Source organism: Eptatretus burgeri, chromosome 6 (assembly GCF_056783735.1).
Source record: "Eptatretus burgeri isolate ZD-2024b chromosome 6, Ebu_testis_v1, whole genome shotgun sequence".
In the NCBI taxonomy this organism is placed as follows: Eukaryota; Metazoa; Chordata; class Myxini; order Myxiniformes; family Myxinidae; genus Eptatretus; species Eptatretus burgeri.
The window spans coordinates 29,981,334-30,004,009 of record NC_140966.1 but is presented as its reverse complement, the minus strand read 5'-3'; the positions used below and the strand labels follow the sequence as shown (position 1 = coordinate 30,004,009).

General features: G+C 46.5%; 1 protein-coding gene across 1 annotated transcript; it reads left to right on the top strand.

The window, feature by feature from the left end:
- Window positions 1–2,576: 2,576 nt before the first annotated feature.
- On the top strand, window positions 2,577–5,850 carry LOC147024476 (transcription factor Jun-like). Its single transcript, XM_085884437.1, has one exon. The coding sequence runs from the start codon at window positions 2,905–2,907 to the stop codon at window positions 3,913–3,915; it is 1,011 nt and encodes a 336-aa protein (XP_085740563.1). The 5' UTR covers window positions 2,577–2,904; the 3' UTR covers window positions 3,916–5,850.
- The last annotated feature ends 16,826 nt before the right edge of the window (window positions 5,851–22,676 follow it).

Here is a 22,676-nt window from a genome sequence, read left to right as displayed (position 1 = left end):
GTCGTGCCCACAGCATGGTGTAGAGGTCGTGCCGACAGCATGGTGTAGAGGTCGTGCCGACAGCAAGGTGTAGAGGTCGTGCCGACAGCATGGTGTAGAGGTCGTGTCGACAGCATGGTGTAGAGGTCGTGCCGACAGCATGGTGTAGAGGTCGTGCCGACAGCATGGTGTCGAGGTCGTGCCGACAGCATGGTGTCGAGGTCGTGCCGACAGCATGGTGTAGAGGTCGTGCCGACAGCATGGTGTAGAGGTCGTGCCGACAGCATGGTGTAGAGGTCGTGCCGACAGCATGGTGTAGAGGTCGTGCCGACAGCATGGTGTAGAGGTCGTGCCGACAGCATGGTGTAGAGGTCGTGCCGACAGCATGGTGTCGAGGTCGTGCCGACAGCATGGTGTAGAGGTCGTGCCGACAGCATGGTGTAGAGGTCGTGCCCACAGCATGGTGTAGAGGTCGTGCCGACAGCATGGTGTAGAGGTCGTGCCGACAGCATGGTGTAGAGGTCGTGCCGACAGCATGGTGTAGAGGTCGTGCCCACAGCATGGTGTAGAGGTCATGCTGACAGCATGGTGTAGAGGTCGTGCCGACAGCATGGTGTAGAGGTCATGCTGACAGCATGGTGCAGAGGTTGTGCACCCACTTACTTTGGACTTGTGGAGTCTGGCTTTGATTCCTGACCCGACTATAAACTGCCGCATTGGTGCTTTGCAGGCAGCGCAGGGGCATTGTATCAGCAGGTGTGCCGCCTGTGTGGGCGGGCGTTACCTGCATGGGTGGACGTTACCTGCGTGAGTGGACGTTTCCTGCGTGGGTGGACGTTACCTGCGTGGGTGGACGTTACCTGCGTGGGTGGATGTTTCCTGCGTGGATGGACGTTTCCTGCGTGGGTGGACGTTTCCTGCGTGGGTGGACGCTATCTGCGTGGGTGGACGTTTCCTGCATGGGGGACGTTACCTGCGTGGATGGACGTTTCCTGCGTGGGTGGACGTTACCTACGTGGGTGGACGTTACCTGCGTGGGTGGACGTTTCCTGCATGGATGGACGTTTCCTGCGTGGGTGTTCCTTTCTGTTCACATTCGGTGTTGCATGTTAAAACACCCAACGGTGTCTTTCGCCAAGACTAGTAGGCGAGTTATCACTCGCATCCTTGAGAGCAAATTACAAATTCCAGTCATCTTCGGTCGACCGTTATGGCTGGTCAGCCGGTTCGTGAAAGACTTAGGCCAAAAACTTCCCTGGCCGACCCCGCAAGACGCGAATAATCGGGGTCGTTCGAGTCGTAGAATGCGATTTCCCTTACAAGGAACTTCAACGCAAGAGGAGGCCGTTGGACCCATGAAGCCTGCGCGATTGTTGCCAACCTGTGGTTCTTTCTTCGTGCTCTATCCTTTTTAAATGCTGAGCGTCAATGAAGCAAAAGCAGCACGAAGCACTTTTAACTCTTTGGAATGACTCGGTGGGGATTCGAACCAACGACCTGCCAGACTCAGAGTGAGCGGGTAATAGTAGTAGTGGTGGTAGTGGTAGTAGTAGTAGTAGTAGTAGTAGTAGTAGTAGTAGTAGTAGTAGTAGTAGTAGTAGTAGTAGTAGTAGTAGTAGTAGTAGTAGTAGTAGTAGTAGTAGTATTAGTAGTAGTAGTAGTAGCAGTAGCAGCAGTAGTCGAAGTAGTGGTAGTAGCAGTAATAGTAGTCGTCAATCGCTACTGTGTAATTACTCTGATATTGTACAATGTACTTGAACCCAACACGAGACACCAGGTACCAATTCCAAAGTCGGTGAGATCCGGATCGATACACGTACAGTATGTTCAGTACTGGGTCCGGGGCACGGAGGAAACGCGTGTTTCAGAAACGATCCGAACAACGTTTTGTTGAATCCTTATCGTTTCCGAGCTCAATGAGCCTCGACGTACGCCATCGCCATCGAACAGAGGGCGTTATTTACAGTCGACGCATCGAAGCTTATCCTCGAAAAGTGAAAATGATTTTGGGCTGCGAGTGGAAGGCGATGAAAAAAAACCAAAAAAAGTTCGTTACGAGTAAAAGTTCGTGGTAGATTTTAAAAATCGAGCACGTGACCCTAACTGCTAACAGCCAAGAATTAACTGCGGGGCACAGAAAAGTTTTTAAACTTAACGACACGTTCAAAGTTATCGGTGAATATGTTTATTATTGTTACTTAACTGACATATGATCATCTGACGTGGATCGGTTGTATGTTAAACGTGCTCACGTGGATAACCACCAGGTTTAAGAACGATCACAGAGAGTTCGGTAAAGAAATCAAAACTTTATTTAAAAAAAAATTCCGAGACACATCCCACGTGACACCGACAACCCAATCATAACAGCTCGTTGCTCGTGCTCGCCGGAAGTCGGGGGAAGAAGGAAGACGTCATCCCACAACGCACCGCGCTATTTGCTCGTTGCCAGAGCGACGGAGGGCGGAGCGGACATCGTAGCCCAATCACAAGGCCGCGCAGTGATGTCAGTGTCGTCCAATGGCTGCACGCATCCGTGACATCATTGCTATTTCAGGGCCGATTCGAGGCGGAGCAAAGCGGCTAACATATAAAACATTGGGCGGAGTGACGCCGTTACGGTGCGGCGGTTGGGGGAGAGGGGGAGGGGGTGAAATCCCGTGACCGGAGTATTATAAAAGCGGTAACAGGCAAACCTGCCCGTCCTTGCGTCCCAGGTTGGCTGCAGTAAGGGAGCAGCGCGTCCCGTGCCCTTCTTGCCGCTTCCTCCCACTGTCCCTCCGCCTCGCAGCTCCAAGCCGACGCTTACTTAGCTGAAGACTGTCACCCCGGGCTATAGGCGGCTCCCGGCAGGGTGTGGGGCCGGTGGACTCGCCCTCTGCCGTCCCCTCCCCGTGTTCACAAACCCAGCCCTCCCGAGCGTCTATGAACCCGAGGATGGAAGCGCCTTTTTACCACGATGACGCGCTCAACGTAGCCTTCGGACCAGCAGAGTCGGCGATGCCTTTCGTCCTGTCCGCGGCCAGCGTCTCGTCCGCCGCCTCCTCCTCCAGCAGCTCGTCCTCCGTGTCTTCTCACGCGGCAGCAGCAGCTGCTGTCGCTGCTGTCGCCGCCGCAGCCAAGAAGAAGCTTACGCTCAACCTGCACGACCCCAGTGGGAGCCTCAAGCCGCACCTTCGCGCCGCTGAGCAGCAGGGGGGTCTCCTGAAGCTCGCGTCGCCCGAGCTCGAGCACTTGATCATCCAGTCGGGCAACGGGCTCGTGACCACCACACCGACCCCCACGCAGTTCCTGTGTCCGCGGAACGTGACGGACGAGCAGGAGGGCTTCGCCGACGGGTTCGTCAAAGCGCTGGAGGAACTGCACAAGCAGAACCAGCTGAGCGGTGCCGCGTCACCAGCCGCGGTGGCCGCGGCCGTGGCTGCCGCAGCTGCTGTGTGCGCACCTGGGGGGCAGCAGCAGCAGCAGCAGCAGCAGTCTGTGGGACCTGGGACGAGCGAGGCACCCGTTTACGCCACATTGAACAGCTACGGACACCAACAACAACCTCACCAATCGCAACAAGGCTTCGGTTTTGGCGCCTTCCCGTTGGCTCACCCTCGACTTACGGCTCTCAAGGAGGAGCCGCAAACGGTGCCCGAACTGGGCTCGTCTCCTCCGCCGCTCTCGCCCATCGACATGGAAACCCAGGAACGCATCAAGGCCGAGCGCAAACGCCTGAGAAACCGCATCGCCGCGTCCAAGTGCCGCAAACGCAAGCTGGAGCGCATCGCCAGACTCGAAGACCGCGTCAAGGCCCTCAAGGCGCAGAACTCTGACCTGGCGACGACGGCAGGGGCCCTCCGCGAGCAGGTCGCCAGCCTCAAGCAGAAGGTGATGAAACACGTGAACAGCGGTTGCCGGCTTATGATCAACCAGCAAATGCAGGGTTTCTGAAGGACCGGTTGCTGCACCGAGCAGCCGACCCGCCTTGGTGAACTTCGTGAACTGATCGAAATTTCTGACTCCAAGGTCGTCTTGCATCCAAGGTTGCGTTGTCGTGGAGGCAGGATGACGCCTCAAAACAGTTTGTCCAAGTACTCTGACAGACGTTGCTGTGATTTTTTTTTTTTAAATTGGAGTTCATAAGGACCTCTCTCCAGTCTGAGTGCACCCCTCAGCATGGACTCGATACCAAGCAACCGTCGCACCTCCACTGATGAGGGCTTTTAGTATGGACACTAGCTGCTTTACCTGGCAGGTACAAGCGAAAGCCATCCAAAGGACTTGCAAGTTTACTCAAAGAAAAAGAAAAACAAAACAAGAACGAAGTTTTCATTTTCAAGTGCCCTCCATTCCTTGTGTGCCTGTCTGTTACCTGTGTAACTGCTTTAGTGACCCTGTACATCAATCAAATACAGCCGTTTAACTACACTCTTAACCACAGTGCCTATCGTTAGTTACTAGTTACTGTCCAGCCTGGTTTTGTACTTAATGATTTGGTTTTGGGGAGAATGTGCGCACATCACCACCATTGTGACCCTGTTAAGGTATTACACTGACACTCGTACCTTTTAAATGATTTGATGTAAGGTGTGTGTTGGGAGGGGGGGGGGACCTTTCTGGCACAATCACCTGCCTTTGATTTCACCCACAGGTATCTGTACCTCCTCGATTAGCTTTTGGGTAATTATTTTGGAACACCTCAATTGTCCACCTCTAACTCCACAACCAGCTGGTTATTCTTTGTCTTGTTCTGAACGTGATCATCTTGGAGATGATGCTCCAGACTCGGATGGATGTTTCGGGCGTATTTAAGAAGATGCTGAAAAAAAGGGGACGTGTGGGTTTCGATGATTTTAAGATGAAAGGATGAACACTATTTTATCAATTTATTTCATTGTTTTTTTTTTTCATGAGCGGGGTTTTCAAAGTGCCTCCTTTTCAAGTCCCGCATCCTCCTCCCAGAAGTGTTCCTCTTTCTCCACTCCCATCGCCCCGCTCCGCATCGTTGCCCCCCTTTACCTCCGGCCATCGGGCGGATGCATGAGCCAGCTCGGTGTTGCGCAAGTGACTGCAGCTGGCTTCGTAACATTGTGTCGGCCTGTGTCCCTCACGCCCACGGCCTGTGTTCGGGTCCACACTCCCTATCCCAGCCCAGTAGCACGTTTACATCCGGAGGAATTTGAGGATTTTAAAGGAGGTGGAGGTGGACGCAGCCAGGCTGAGCGCTTTCCTCATCCTCATTCATCTTGAAACCTCCTCTTTTATTATTTTATTTCCACTCTCGGTTGCCTTTGTAAGTACATCGACCAAACCCTGTTTCCTTTTGACTTGCACAGTTATGGAGTGGGAAGAGAGCATTGTGGTTGAGGGGGTGGTGGATGACAAGCCTGACATGAATTGCCTTAAAGATTATTGACTTGAAGGAAAGTGTTTTTGTTGTTTATTTGAGCCACATCGTGTGGATTTCTGAAGTTTTTATCTTGAGCTTCACTTGCTGGAGCCTAGCTTTGAGGCGTTAACACGTCCTGCAGTATTATGTAAGTGCAAACCTATGGGAACAGAGCTAAACTGGTGTTGCCAAGGATGGCTTTGCTACACACTCGCACACACAAACACACCACACCAAAGCCTAATGTCATATATGTATAATTATTATTATTATTATTGTTGGTGTAAGTTATTTGGTTTTGCTGTAATCCCTGCGGGTGCTTTGTCAGTCTACCCCTTTTACATCCTTCATCCTTCGTGTCCGTCGCTTCTTATACATACTACAGATTAAATTTTTTTAAACTTTTTTTTTTCTTTGCTTCAATTGTGCTTTATTATTATTATTTTTTTTCCAAGATATATTTATTGTAATAAAACGAATAAAATAATAGAATAAAATGTTTTGTTTTGTTTTTTTTTCTGCTTGGGGCCATGGTTCCAAAAAGGTCACCAAGCACGCAGGTCCTGGAGCCAGCAGTCGAAGGACCTCGTGCATTGTCATAACACCGTTTGAAGTTCCTTTGCCACATGTTGCTGCTTGTGGAGGAAGGAGGGGCTCAAGGGGTCAGCCATTTATCCCTTGTCATAAACGATTTTGTCATTTCATACATATTTCATTCGATTTGTGTGTTAATCATAGACCCTCATTCGGATTTCGTCGAAGACCAGATGCTTTATTTATGGAGCCTTGGTCCGGAACACCCATGGTCTTATCGTGAACCTTTTTCTGTGTTCACCAAGGTTTCGTGAACCCGTCGGACTGGTTCGCCCTCTCCTGAACACACTCCCCGGTTCACATGAAATGCATGTTCAACGTGCTCCTTCACATCCATTAAAAACAAGTTATTTTGGTGTTAACGATTCCAGGTTCAAATCCTGATCTCTCCGTCTGGAAATGTGTGTGAAGTACGCTAGATGTCCCAGGCGCGACCGATGCACATCTAGAACCCCATCACGATGGCTTTCGATCACTAAAAACAATGAATCCTTCTTGGTCCTCAATCTGTCAACACGTTTGTTGCGGAACAACCCATCCATGATTTCCGAAGGGACTCGATGACCCATTCTTACGTCTACCTGTCGCGAATTGGGCACCCGGTCTTCAATCCCACCAAGGTCACTGGGTTGTCCTGGAAGTACCATAAAGGACGCGTGAAGCGTGTGATGGTATTTGAAATGAGGGCCTTGGGGGCTGGCGTGATGTGGGACGTGCCTGTCCTCCAAGGTACAAGGGTTGGTCTCCACAGATTAATATCCTTTGGGAGCTAAACAAAGGGGATTTGCAGCGAGGCGTGTCGGCTGTTAAAGGGTTCCACCCCAGTGGGTCTCTTTTATTTATTATTTCTTGTTTGTGTGTGTCTGGTGTGCACCCACCCTTCTGTGGGGAGTTCCCATCTTCTCCATGATTTTTTTTTGTGAGCAGCCCCACCCTCCTCCCTCGACATACCTCACTGTGGTTTCATACCCCCGCACACTGCTTTGAGAAGCCCAGCTCTCATGCCGCCTGCTTGCCATGACCTGTTGAGCTCGCTCGTGGGGCGAGTCCCCGTTCGTGGGCCAGGCCGGTGGACCCTGGCCAAATCGTGGGCTCGTGAATCCCTATCCTAATACGTTGGCAGCAAACTATGCAAAGTACAAACAGCATGTAGATGTTCCAGCAGGCTCTGTTTACAATTGTGTGATTTATTGCCCCTGATAACAAGAAATATGGGTTAACACATGTTGGCTTTCTTCCTTCTCATTGTGTTGTGTCCTTAGCTTCGAGTTGAATGATTTGTGCTTGTCATTTATCCTTTGGATAATGGTTAATCCTTGACATCTGAGCTATCGGCATCGTCTCTGGTGGTGGGGAGAGGATTCTGGGATGACAGGTTAGTCAAACCAAGTTTCACTGAACGACAAAAAGGTCGAACAACACTCGATCCACTGACAGCTCTTGGTTTTCCTTTTTTTTGTTTTTTTATTTTATATATTATGTAGGATCTTGTGTTCTAAACAGGACGTGTAAGGCTCACAAAGAGATGCTTAAGCTGGAGTTCGTAGAACACCTTACCACACCCCACGCAGGTGCGTTGTCATTACGAACGAACCAGCTGGATAGGCCTGACGTTCATCTCAGGTTAAGGCAGGAATTTGGAATTTGTTCAGGCTGTCACCGATAGCTCACCTCCTCTTCATGAAAGACACCGTGGGATCTTTAACATCCACTGAATAATGGCTGCAGACGGGACGCCAGTTTAACATCCATTCGAGAAATGACATGCGTTGATGAATCGCCCTGCCTGTGAAACACGAAGATGACACCGTGGGTCAGGATTCAAACCCAGGTTAGACAGCTTAGAGGAGAGTGTTCATAGTTCGAGGCCATCCTGCCAGCCCCTGTGTTATTATTATCATTATGCCATTATTATTGGATGGAATCGACCGATTAATTTGTGGTCATAATAATTTTGATGAAAAATATAACTTGGATGATGATAGAGAGGCTGCTGTCTGGATTGGAGGAAGATGTTTTAACAACCTAATGCATGTTGATGATCCCACTGTTAGCAGAAAGTAAAGAGGACTTGATGAAACTGCTGCAGACGGTGAAGAAGGAAAGTGAAAAGGCTCTTCTTCATTTGAACCTCAAAAATGATTAAAATCTTGTCACTTCAGAAGATCGATGTGTCCAGAAGGGGTGTTGTCCATTGCTGATCAGCTTGTAGAGTGCTTGCCAAGTGGCTTGCATGATTTTAAGCACCGAAGCAACCACTCCAAAGAACTAACAAATCTAACAAATCTAACAAATCGGTCGATAAGGAACGGCTGGCACAGCAAGTGAAAGCAAGGTGATTGGTAATGGACAACACCCCCAATGGATGGGGTGAAAGCTGCTCCCAAGCTGTCTCTGCCAGAGCTTCGGAAAGCAGTGCAGGATGGAGATGTTTGGAGACATCTGATCATGAATGTTACCAGAAATCGGCCACGACTTAACGGAATTGGGTAACTGGTTGTAATAGTACTGACAGGTGTGTGGACCGGCGACTGTCAGCTGATACACCACCCATGTGTAAGTATGCCAAATATTCTCCAAATTTCCCTCTGCCGAGTGTTAAACAATGTTATCAAACCTCAGGAATATGGGTATGCATCAAGCAAAGGTCACAATTGGGTCGTAAGGGTGTCCGGCATTATGACACCCATGAAACCGTGGCCAGGAGAAGTCCCAAGCTATGTTATAAACAATCCATGTACAGGCCACATGTGATCTCATCATGGCCCAAAAAATCGAACAGGCATAAAGACTCATGTACGCAAGCAGCTTTGTTAACGAAGGATCGTTTCCGCTTATTTAGAGGCCGAGCCAGACACAATAAATATAGAATTCCTCAATCACGTCGAATATTCCTCAAAACTTCTTCCAGGTTAATAGCAACTGTTTAAAAATGTAATTGTACATGGGACAGAATTGACTGCAACATTTGTGGTTATAATCATTTTTTTATGTCCGGAATGTTTGCTCCATGAAAACCATGATAACGAGGGCTGGATTTACTTGCTTGTGGGTCCGAGGCCAAACCTTATCAGTGCCCCCCCCCCCAAATTTTTTTTATATATATACAGTATATACTGTATATGTATCATAATATTGTAATGTAAAAAAAAAGAATTACAACATAATGTAACACGTCAATAATTTTTAATTAAATTAGTTCCATATCAAGTACATCAAAGTAAATCAAGTTCCACATCATGTACATCTTACACATAGGAATAATGGAAAAATACAATGAAACTGAAGCATAATAAATTTTGCAAGCACAACTATGTGAAGTTCAAAATGACATTTACCTGCTTTTTTCTGTGGCAAATTTGTCAATGATACTGTTTGTGTCAAGGGATTGTAGGAGGTGAGATAATAAATCAGGTAAACATAAAGAGGTCAGGTAAGCATAAAGTAATAATAAATTATAGAGCAGGAGCTCGGTGACTTTTATTCAACATGGAAGGTGCAGATGTTTAAGGTTGCCAGTGATGTAGAGTAGAGTTGGCAGATCCCAGAAACCCAATTCTTAAGTTGTGCCAGTGGTGGGTGTGGTGGGTGGCGCCACCCAAATCCAAGATGGCTGCCATCGATATCGGCTAAAACCAATATTGTCATACATCAAGTAATACTAGGCCGATTCCAATGATCTTGGGATGCATACTGATAGTTTTGGGTATGCCCAATCTAATGGAGAGGGTGTCATTTTCATCCAAGGTCAATGTCATGAGATAAAGGTCAATATCATAGGTTTTTGGCCAATTTTATGCCTGCTTGATCTTGACCCCTTGATTCAAGGTCAAATCTGATGACATGAATGATTCCCCATACATGATTTCCTATTAGTGCCTAAAGTGCAAATACCAATCCAGTGTCATTTGACAGGGATAAGTACATTAAATGAAAAAATATAACCTTAAGGTCCACGCTCACTGACCCGATCGACCCCCAAACTGCCCCTGACTGGCCCACCCGAACACCCGAACACCCCCCCCCCCTGAGCATCTGGTCGGGGACAGTCGACTATGCTCGGATGCGGTCGTCGAGTTTTCAACATGATCAAAATTGTGGGGTTGGTTGGGTAGGTCGGGTGTCATTAACCCTCTCCTCTGGGCCTCTCCTCATGCCCTCTTCTCCCCCTCTCCTCATGCCCTCTCCTCCCCCTCTCTTGGAGGAGAGGAGGAAAGGGAGAGGAGAGGGAGGAGGAAATGGGGGAGGAGAAGTCGGGATGAGGAGAGGGGGTGAGCAGAGGGGGAGGAGGAGAGGGGGAGGAGGAGAGGCCAGGATGAGGAGAGGCTGGGAGGAGAAGAGGGGATGAGAGGCCAGAATGAGGAGAGGCTAGGATGAGGAGAGGCCAGGATGAGGGGAGGCCAGGATGAGGAGAGGGGTTGAGGAGAGGGGATGAGGAGAGGGGATGAGGAGAGGCCAGGATGAGGAGAGGGGATGCGGAGAGGGGGAGGAGGAGAGGGGGAGGAAAGGGGTGGAGAGCAAGGAGGAAAGAGGGAGGAGAGGCTGGGATGAGGAGAGGCCAGGAGGAGAGCCTGGGAGGAGGAGAAGGGAAGAGGAAGGAGAGGGAAGAGGACTGGCCTCCGACCTGCCAGTCCTGCCCCCGACCTCCCTCGACCTGCCAGATGTGGCAGTCAGTCCAGTCTGGGGTCAGTCGGCCCAGGTCGGGCAGGTCGCTGAGATGAGAATTTTTATTCCTCCGCCGACAAAGTCACCGGAAGCATTATATTTTCAGGTTGTTTGTCCGGCTGTCCATCCTTCCATCCATCCGTCCGTCTGTGCATCCGTAATTTGTTTTGGTAATGCGATAACTTAAGAACGGCTGATGGGATCGAAGTCAAACTTGGTATAAGTATGTATAATGATGTAAAGATAAAGTGATTAGATTTTTGGGTCAAGAGGTCAAAGGTCAGAGGTAATGTCAGGCTAAAAAAATCTGATATTTGACAACAGCTGAAGGGATTTAAATCAAACTTAGTACAAGTATGTGTAATGATGTAATAATGTGGGCGAAGGCATATCTGTTGACATCGTGGCGTAGAAGAGTGCGAGTGTTCTAGTTTGAGTGATTCTTTACCATTGAGAGAGATAAGGCTAAAAGTGAAATATAGCACACTATCTCAAAACCCTGTGGCTGGATTCGGACAAAACTTGATGGACAGGTTGGGTGACAAGGACGAAATGATTTGGTTTTGTTGAACATCTGGATGCAGATACGAGAATTTTTCAATTTTTTAAATTGATTCTTCACCATTGAGAGATGGGGCCAAAAAACAATGTATAACATGATATTCCAAAAAGATGGTGGACGAGTTGGAGAGGTGACAAGAACAAGCCGATTGGATTTTAATGTATGACAAGGACGACTGGTCCGGATGCAGATACAGCCTATCATTCGGATACAAAACGTAAAATATTCAGCCTGGTGGAGGTATGCGCTCGACTGACTACCGTTCTAGTTTTCTGTTATTTTTTTCTTATGGAGAGAAAGGAGGACTGGCAAGGGTGGCCTCGAGGTATGCACACTCATATATGAGCTGTCTGGCCTGGGTTCAAATGCCGACCCAGCTATAATCTCTCATCCTGCTGTTTCACAGGCAGGGTGATTCATCAATGTGTGCCACCCATGGGATGAACGGTTCAGCTGAAGCATCCATCTGGAAGCACTGCTCATCGGTGTATGTTAACTACCCCATGGTGTCTTTCACGAAGAGTAAGTGAGTTAGTGATCTGTGATGGTACCCTGAACAAATTACAAATTACTGATTGATTGCTGAAGTAGGCAATAGCAAGCCACCCAGCATAAGACTTGCCAAGAGACAACCTCAGCAGCATCGACGGTCTGTAAAGAACATGAAATGATGAAGATGACAATGAATGCAGAAGAATCCTTAAACAGCTGCCAGAGGGTAGCTGATGCTGTACAATTTGTACCTTTCACTGTATACATATCTTGGCATTTGTCTTCTGGCCTCAACAATCTGATAGAGCTGCTATATCCTCAGAGGTCTATTTAGACATTTGTTGCGCATTTTAACCACGTCCTGTCAATTTTACACGGAAATACACACAAAGAAACCCAAACACACCATCATGCCTGTGTCATATCCGCATCCCTGAAAATCATTCAAAACAAGGTAGCACAGTGGTGGTTATGGAAAAAGGGGAGGTGGAAGGGGAAGAAGGTGTGCAGCTGGGGAGGATAGTGTAGAAATAAGAAAGGCAATGTTGGGAGGGGGAGGTGAAGGAAGACATATAACAAACAGAACATTTGACTTGCGTTGAAGTATTCTAGAACACGAGCAATGGTGGACTGGAAAGACATTTTCAGAAAGCTATATCAGAGGGTAAAAAGCGTAATTCTGAAGGGTCTTGCCACTTCTTCGTGTCCTATCCGTGCTCCCATTGAACCACATATCTTCCCTGCACAAGTGGCACGCCTCCCCACAACGGGCGGAAACCTCAAGGGTGCGAGCCGCAGAATGAGCAGAAGCATTGGCAGGAAGAGGGCCGATTGGAAACCGTTTTCCTGCAATTGTATCCTTATTTAATGTCGGCTCTTGAGCTAATTCTTCCACACTGCACACCGAAGTGAAACCGCCCTTGGATGTACCACCGAAACAACCTATCCGTTTAGTGCACTGCGAGAGAGCAGAAACGAGAGAGAGAGAGAGAGAGAGAGAGAGAGAGAGAGAGAGAGAGAGAGAGAGAGAGAGAGAGAGAGAGAGAGAGAGAGAGAGAGAGAGAGAGAGAGAGAGAGAGAAAAACCTACAAAATACACCAAAAAGAAAAGGAATAAAATATATGATTGGTAAACAGGCTAAAAAGGAAATAAAAAAAGGAAACATCATATTACCTGTAAGGAGTAAGGATGCTTACCTTCAGAATTGAGATGTAAGGTTGCACATTGCTTCATGACTTTGTGATAATTGTCATACTCCTTTCACGTTAAAACCTTTAATCGTTATTTGAAATGTTCCATTTTAATTGGAATTCAAAATGTTTGTAAAAGTAGAAACTTTTCTCCAAATTTGACCTTTGACCTATATACTGGATGTAGTTGACCTTTCTCAATGACCTCGTGAGTTTCATCCATTTCATGCACACGTTTCACAATATTGACGATGTAATAAATCATTAGTATTAAAAACTTTAAAGGCCGCATATCAATATTTGTTTTTTTTTTAAACAGAAATAAACAAATACGTTGAATCAAACAATTTGTTTGGACCGTCTCCCCGGATATATCCGAGACTTCAATGAGGTGTGATGGCGCATACTGCTCTGCTTGTCAAACTCGCTGCCGGCGGCATACAAGGCCACCTTCATATCAGGATTTCTGACTTCCTCCACTCGTGCAGTCAACACATGGCTATCAATGGAACCCTCTCCTCTCATCTCCCGGTGGAAGCTGGGGTGCCCCAAGGCAGTGTTTTGGGCCCATTCGTGTTACTCATCTCTACACATGACCTCTGCGGTGCTCGGAAAGATCCTCTTCTTCTTTGTGGATGACTATACATTGTGCCATACAATATATAATCTCACTGGCAGGCAGACAGCAAGTGTCGCTCTCTGCGACTGTAATTGATTATATATATATGACGGTGTGATAAATGGAACATTACTCTCAATCGTAGCAAATCTCACAGTCTCTCTGTCGCTCCGGAAAGATTGTCAAACAAACCATCCTATCTATTCCCATGGTAAACCACTAGGAGAGGCTCCGTCTCTTGAACTTCTCAGCCTCACCTTCATCCATGACCTCTCCTGGGCCAACCGCATATCTATGCTGGCCTCCAAAGCCAATTGCAGACTCAGCATCCTCCATTGTTCCAAGTCATTCCTTGAAACTACTCACACTGTACAAGGGCTTTGTCTGCAGCTCAATGGAGTACTGCTCTTCCTTATGTGCTGGTGCCCCAGCACTACATCCGTCTCTCCTGGAATCTGTGGAATCTAAAGCTCTCAGCGTTATCAGATCTGAAGCACAAGGACTACTTCTCTCACACTGCAGACAGGAATAAGTGGCCTCTGTTTTTTTTATCGCCCCTCTTCTGGTCTCATGGAATCATGAGCAAAGTGGCATGGTTTTAATATACTCAGTCAGTGGTGGTGGTTCAACAGAAATATGGCAGAAATGAGTCAGCACCAACAAAAGTATCAACAACAACAAAAAAATCTAAAAAAAACCGCACGAGAAATCGAAGTGTCAACATCACTATCATATTGAAGAAAGAAAAAAAAAAAAGAAAAAAACCAGGGAGTCTGGAACACTGACGCTAAACATTACCTTGACGTGTTTCGACTTATGAGTAACTTACAAGTAACATGTGTCGACGTGTGTCAACGATCGCGTAACGTGCCTACAACTTATGGCCAGCGTAGTGGAACGTGTGAGTCATACGCTGGCATACGTCGAAAAATATCAAGCATGGAAAATTTGTCTAACAGCTCGGCTTACGACTACGTATGCCAGCTTACTACGACGTATGCCAGCTTACTACGACGTATGCCAGCGTACTACGACGTTTGCCAGCATGCTCTTAACGTATACAAAACTTACCCATACATATTCGACGTGTGCCAGCGTTTTAAACAAATTTTTCATACGTCGGCATACGCTGGCTAAATCGTCAAGGTGTGACAGGGCCTTCAGACTCCACTGCAAAAATTTACGTTAAATTCCTATGTTTTATTACCTTTTTCTGCCTTGGAAAAACGCACATGTTAAAGTGTATAGATAGTAGCTTGAGTGTCGTTACATCTTATCGTGGCATTTTTCCAAGGCTGCTCCTAAAAGCAAGAGTAACAACAACAAAACAACAACAACAACAACAACAACGATAATAGCATAATAATAATATTGGTACGTTTGTGGGGGGTTGGTCCGTGTATGAGTAGTTAGCCAATCTCGATGTAATAAGTAGGGACAGATAAGCCTAAGGAATGTCATTTGTGAATGTGTACCATACAGGGGATGGTGCGTGGTCATTCTTAGTTATGGATTATGGTAAAGGAATTGTGCATAAAAACCCTTATGTAAATCTCTACCGGGGGGGTGGGGGGGGGGACAGGAGACTTTGCGAGAGGAAGACAAGGGCGGAGCTATAGACGCTTTCCAGGGGCGGAGCGTTGCCTGGGGAGAAGAGGGGGAGCCAAATTGGGTGGTTGGGCATGTGTGAGAGAGTTCAAAAAGAGTCTGAGGAGGAGAGTCAGAGAAGGAAAAGAGCTTGAGGAGAACGAGGCTTTTGGGAACTGAACGAGTTGTGAGGAGATCGTCTTGCTTGCCTGCCTTCGTGCGCAGCCTGTTTGCCTTCGTCTCCTCATCGTTCTGCCCATCACCTCATCATCCCTCCTAATCGTCCTGCTCGTCATTATCTTCTCATAATTGCCTGATCGTCCATGAGCAGCCGAGTTTCCCAGTTTTGTCCCTTTCCTGTCGATGTGACCGAGTCTGGAGTGTGGCACCATCCCTTTTATTCTTGTTGTATATAATTAATTATTTCTCAATTGCATCCCCTGCCTCCCATCCCAACCCGCCATCGTCTCCTCGCAATCACTATCCATTGGTTCTTTTAGTTTGGGTTCAGGAATAAACCCATTTTTAAAAAAAAAAAAAGAGTTCAGGTTCTCGTGTCTCTCAGTTCTCGTGCACGCAAATCCACCATTAATTCGGAACATCTCCACAGGAGTTAATCCATTTGGAGCATCGTGGGATTTTAACCTCCCGCCACGATGAGCTCAACATTAGTTGAGCCGTTGACGCGACAATATTAACATTATTACAAAATAATAATACTGTTGCAGGAATGTTATGGGGAGGTGATTGGGGGGGGGTGTTGTAATGGGAGTATATATAGCCTACACGCGGTTGCACGGTGGATATAAATGGAGGGTGGGATCCTCAAAGAGTTGAGGAGGATTGAGCTTGGGAGTCAGACGTGCAGGTGTAGAGTGCACAGAAGAGCTGGACACAAGAGCTATAAACAAAGCTCGGACGAGTGGATTGAAGAAGCCCTATGAAGGAGTCAGACACAGGTGCGTCAAAGAGCATCCCTCTCTCCCTTTCGTTCCTGCCACACAACAGCAATTGGTACTCCATCTCCCATCACAAACGCACAGACTCACAGACCTTTTGATTCCACATCTTCGCCTTGTCATTCCCTATCTGTCCATGACATCTGTCTTGTGTGAAAGGATAAGATAAACGGTTCAGTTTATAGTACGCGGTTCAAAATTGGAGTCCACAGCCATTGGGAATTGGCACAATACCTCAACAGAAGGTTTGTTCGACTTTCCCAGCAGACAGTGTACAATCTTTCAAGACAATACCCTCTCCTCAGCAAGAAATGGCAGAACAGGAACAAATTTCAGGGAAACACACATGTACAGTCCAAGCTGTGCCCTCTCCTCAACAAGTTGGTGCCAAGGTTCACTCAACTCTCCTTTCAGTACCGGTATTACAGACGCAAGTTCACTGACTAAGGAACACATCCCCTTAATACATTTCCACACATTCAATGTACATGGAAAGGGCCAAAATTTCTGGTTGTGCATATTGTGCATGCATTGTAATGGACACAGTGAGTTTCTTTCTGTCCATCAAGTACGTGGTTGTTGGATGGTTGTGCTTTTGTGCTTATTACTTAATCAGCCCATCCCCCACACAGCAGGAGTTGGGGTTTTGCAATCACATCTGTGTCTGTTGGGTCGCCGAAATAGGTGACCCTTATTGTCAGTAATTCTGTTTGTTTGGATGTTTGTTTGGATGTTTGTCATCAGCATAATTGGTAGTAAACGTGGGCGGTTTTGACCAAACTCGGGTGGTAGGTACATCTTATGACCTAGTGCTTTGGAAATTGTGATGGTTGCAAGAGACGTTTTGGTTCCCGAGCAACAACCGAAAAACCTTCAAAATCGGTACCGTTCACGCGAAATCAATTTTGAAAGCCATTGTCCCACGTAGGGTTATGAAATTTGGCACGAATGATCCACAGGTGATGCTCTATCAAATATATTCCGGTTTTTGTGATATATGGAATACTTTACCCGCAGCGCCCCCTACAATTAGGGTATGCGCGAAAATTGGTGAAAATTGAAGGCCCCCTAGTGACCAGGTGAGTGCATCGATATGAATGAAACTTTGCAGGTTCATGGTACTCAATGAGTACTACCACTTTGCCTCAGCACATATTGACCGATTTCGCTTAGGTCAGGGGTCAAAGGTCAATTAGTGCAAAAATCGGTAATATGCGAGAGCTGGAGGTGTCTTCGCGCCAAATGCTACTCCTCCTAGGGTTATGGTCGGATGGTCATGAAAATTCACACTAATCATCTGGAATACATTGTGCACAAACGATCAAGCCGGATTTTCGATTTAGATCTTTGTTCACCCACAGCACCCCCTCAAACTTTGGGGGTTTCCGATTTCAAACCGCATTTTCGGTACTTTTCATTCAAATGGATACCGAGTAGTTATCAGTAGATGGAACTGGATGAGATTTGATATGCATAATCTTAAGGTGATTCCCTATCCGCTATATGACATCCATTTTGCTCTATATCTTATAGTTTCCATGCTCGGCGACCCATCGCTGCCTACCGGCTTGTATGTCTGTTTGTCTGTCTGTCCGGGCTGCAACTATTTTACCATTTGAGCTTTCGTCATCACATTTTCAACAACGTTTTGTTATGAGAATATGGAGAAGGCAAATTAGTAATCTGGTCAAAAGGTCAAAGGTCAGCATGACATAAAATCGGCAATTTTCATGCAATTAACCTGAAATTTTAATTATCATTTGAGCTTTTGTTATAAAATTTTCAACAAAGTTTTATTATGAGAATACGGAGAAGACAAATTAAGAATTTGGTCAAAAGGTGAAAAGTACCATTTAGCATATGGAAGAAGATGTCCGAATACAAAGCGGACGGGCTTTGCATTTTCAGATGCTTTCAAGTTATTTTAGAATTTTATTATTATTATTTTTTTCATTTAATTAATTGTAGTTGGACTTTCTATGTCCACCCATAGGGTGGGTAAACAACTAGTCGATATACAGGGCGTCCTTAAAGACCTCATGCTACTTTGAATTTTTTAACTTTTGATGTACACAGGATCGAAATTTGAACAGGATTTGTATATCAGGTCACTGAACTCAACCAATTATTTTTGAGGTCAACATCGGCCAAAAGGTCAATATCGGCCAAAAGGTCAATATCGCCCGAATTTCTAAAATTGTCAATTTTCATCCGATTGACTTGAAATTTGAAGAGGAGTTGCATATTTTGTCATTGAATTCAACCACCTATTATTTTTGAGGTCAACATAGGCCAAATGCATTTGTTCATTTACATTTTCAACCCACTGACTGGGCATCCTCCATCGTGCAAAGTTCTTCCCTGGCACACCCAAGTTCCTAACCACATACAAAGCTTTCATCCACAGCCAGATGGTGTACTGCTCTCCCCTCTAGGCTGGTGCTCCTGCCTCACATGTGGCTCAGCTTCACGTTGTGGAAACAAAGGCTTTTAGGATCATTGGTATCTCCCATGATGAAGCTGAGTCTCTGGGTCTCTCACTCTCACCACAGGCAAGTCGGTGGTCTTTCTGTCTTCTATCGTCTCCTCTCCGGCCTTTCCCCCCTGCTCTGTCTGTGATCTGTCCCCACCATATTTCCGCAGTGTGCTCAAGGTCATCCAGCATCCCCCTTCTGGTGAAACTATCAAAATCAAGAATCACTACTCACCGTCACTCTTTCATTCCCCTTTTTCCCCCGTTTTTGGAACAAACTCCCACACACTCTTCAATCCCAATCTTCCCTCCAGGTCTTCAAAACAGCCATTCACCACCACCTCTTATCTTCCCCCATCCAAAACCATGATCTTTTCTACCCCCGCTAATCCACCCCAAACCCACCTCCTTCAAATTCCCTGCTTTCCTTTCTGAAAGTCCCTGTCGTGTAAGCTCCTGCAAGTCCCTGTAACGTCCATCTTGTTTACCCTGTGTACCTCACCCCATCCCTGTCCCTTCCACAGATCTCCTCATGTCTCTGTTCCCCACTGTTTTGTCCTTCCCTCTCCCACCCCATCTTGTTTCATGCTCCCCTTGTTGTACATTCTGTGTATTAGCTCTCATGTGAGCCTCGACAATGTATACATCCCCCCCCCTGTAAACATGCAGGTGAGTACTCTCACAATGGCTGTTTGGGTAACAGCATGATCAGTGGAGTGAAGGCATTGTTACACAAGTCGTGTTCTGGATCAGGGCACACAGCACGGAGAGAGACACACTCTCCTCTTCTTTGTCCTTCTTCTTGGTTCACAACAAAGACAGAGACAAAGACAAAGACATAGATCAAGAAAGCGGTGGCCTCTCCAACTTCTACCACCTCTTTTTTGGTCTTGCACCCTCTGCTCTTTCCATGCTTCTCCCCCCCCCCCCTGGCTAGTTTCTGCAGGGTGCACAGGGACTACCATCAACCCCTTTCTGGTGAACCTCCCAAAATCCAGAATCACTGCTCGGCTCCACTCATTACCTCCACCACCGAAGGTGAAGGAGGATATGTTTTCGCCCCTTTCTGTTTGTTTGTTACTTGCAAAATCGATGATTTTTAAAGTATATTAGTCAGTCGATTTTGTTATTCTGCCTGTCTGTCTGTCTGTTTGTGGCCTCCAGGTTCACAATTTTAAACCGATCTTCACGGAACTTCACCACATGGTAGAGCTTGTCATAAGGAAGAAGCCTATTGTTTTTGAGGTCAAAAGGCCAAAAGGTCAACATAGGCTAAAGGTCAACAACTTTAGTGGGATTTCTAAAATCCTAAAATTACATCCAATTGACTTGAAATTTGAAGAGGATATATATTTCAGGTCACTGAATTGATCTAGTCAATTTTTTTTTGTATACCTTGTCGAGGCTCGAATGAGAGCTAACACACAACTCACAACAAGGGGGCATGAGACAAGAGGGGCGGGAGTGGAAGGGACAAAACAGTGGGGAACAGAGACATTAGGTGAACTGTGGAAGGGAGAGGGATGGGGATGGGACGGGGAACATGGCGAAGAGAAGATGGACATTACAGGGACTTTCAGGAAGGAAAGAAGGGGAATTGAAGGAAGTGGGCTTGGGTGGATTATCGGGGGTAGAAAAGATCGAGGATTTGGATGGGGGAAGATAAGAGGTGGTGGTGAACAGCTGTTTTGAAAGCCTGGAGGGAAGAATGGGAAAGAATAGAGTGAGGACGTTTATTCCAAAGGCGGGAAAAAAGAGGAATGAAAGAGTGAAGATGAGCAGTGATTCGTGATTTTGGTAGTTTTACCAGAAGGGGGTTGTTGGCGGACCTTGAGCACCCTGTGGAAATGTGGTGGGGACAAATCGCAGAGAGAGCAGGGGGGGGGGCAAGGCTGGAGAGGAGTCGGTAGAAGACAGAAAGACCACCGACCAACCTGCGGTGATTGAGTGAGAGGCCTAAAGACTCAGCCTCATTGCAGGAGATGCCGATGATCTTAAATGCCCTGGTTTCGACAGCGTGAAGCCGAGAAAGGTGGGAGGCAGGAGCACCAGCCCAGAGGGGAGAGCAGTACTCCATCAGGCTACGGACAAAAGCTTTGTAAGTGGTCAGGAGCTCAAGAGGGCCGAGGAAGGACTTAGCAGGACGGAGGATTCCCAGTCGGCGACTGGCTTTTGAGGCGAGGTTGGAAATGTGACTTTCCCAGGAAAGGTCATGGCAGATAGTGAGACCTAGAAGCTTGAAGGAAAAGACTTCTTCCAGAGGATTGTTGAGAAAGTGGATGGGGGGGTTTTGTAAACGGTCCTTTCGAAGAGACAAAGTGAGAGTGTGAGATTTGTCCGGATTGAAAGACATGTTCCACGTGTTGGACCAGATTGTGATTTTATCCAGATCTGCAGTGAGTGAAGAAGCTGCTGCTTGCCGGTCGGAGGGATGACAGATGGTACGGCAGAGGGTGGAGTCGTCGGCAAAGAGATAAAGAGGATTTTCCAGAGTCGGAGAGATGGTTTGATTTTTGGAATTTTTTTTGAGGTCAAATTTGTTTTATGGATTTTGCGAGTATCGTGCTCTGCATGACGTCTTCTTGTTTGTTCGTTTGTTTGTCTGTTTGTGTGCAGGATATCTCAAAAAGCTGTGGACGGATCTGGATGAAATTTTGTGGAAGGTTCGGTGTGTGACAAGGACGAACCGATTAGATTTTGGCGAAGATCCGGATCCGGATCAGACTACTAGAATTTTAAAAGCGATTCTTCACCATTGAGAGATCGGGAGAAAACGATATATCGCACGATGTCTCAAAAAGTTGCGGATTGATTCGGGCGAAACTTGGTGGACATTTTGGGTGTGTGACAAGGAAGAATTGATTCGATTTTGGTGACGATCCGGATCCGGATCCGACAACTAGAATTTTTTAATTTTGAAAGTGAATCTTCACCAATGAGAGATAGGTCCAAAAAACGACATACAGCATGATATTTCAAAAATGTATTGGGCCCGATATGTTCTCATGGATCAGGCATGACGAGGTGGACGAATGCGCTCTACCGAGTGCCCTCCTAGTTTTGTCTGTCTGTTTTTTCCCCCCACCTTCTTCCAAATTTCCAGCCTCTCCTTCTCTTGAGTTTGTTTCTGTCTCCATTTTGTCTCTTCCACTCATTTCTCCTGCACTCAGGATTTGTCCCAAGTCTCCCTCTATTTTTCTCCTTCAACCCTGCTGTTGGTATCCCTCCTGCTGTCCTGTTCATTTTGTTCTGTTGCATCCTGATCTGTTCAGTGTTCTACCTCTCCCACGAGTCTTGCCTTTACATCAAAACAAACAAACCCGATCCACCCAGAAAGATGAGCAATCAGTTTTTAGATCCTCGTGGAGGATCTCCAAGTCTTACTCACGTTGTTGTTCTTTTGGACTTTTTTGTTTCACAGCCTACAGTTTTCATCGAAACTTCCTGAAACTTGGCAAATATATTTAAAAATTCCCTGCGCAGACAGTAACCATCTCCGATTTCGAAAATTCCTCCTAGGAAAAAAGTTATGACGTCAAAATATCTCCGCTAATGGGAATCGCCTAAAAAATTATCTCCGAAACTCGGCAAGCTTTTTGAATTCTGTTTGCGAGAATCGAACAGGGCAATAGCAGAGGTGAATTACCGCACATATGATTCATCACTATGACGTCATATCAATTTTTATGACGTCATTCTATTTTTTTTTGACATTTTTTGTTTCACAACCCAGAGTTTTCATCGGATCTTCGTGAAACTTGCCATGTATATGCAGAAAGCCCACGCGCAGGCAGTAACCATCTCCGATTTTGGAAATTCTTCCTAGAAAAAAAGTTGACGTCATAATATCGTCGCTAACGGAAATCGCCTAAACCATTATCTCCGAAACTAGGCAAGCTGTTTGAATTTTGTTTGCGGGAATCAAGCCGGACATTAGCACAGATAACACCGAACAACAAATTTCAAAAATTTTTTTTACTGGAGATGTGTAAAGTGATTAAGACTAATTTGGGTACGCTGATTTCAAAAATCATAACCGTTTTGCTGTATCACGTCAGGATTTTCAGTAACAGAAATATTCCCATTGCCTAGAAGTCAGGATTTCAATGAAATTTACAAAAAATCATTTATTCATTTATTTCATCATGAATGCTTCAAAATTATAGAAATTACAGAAAAAAC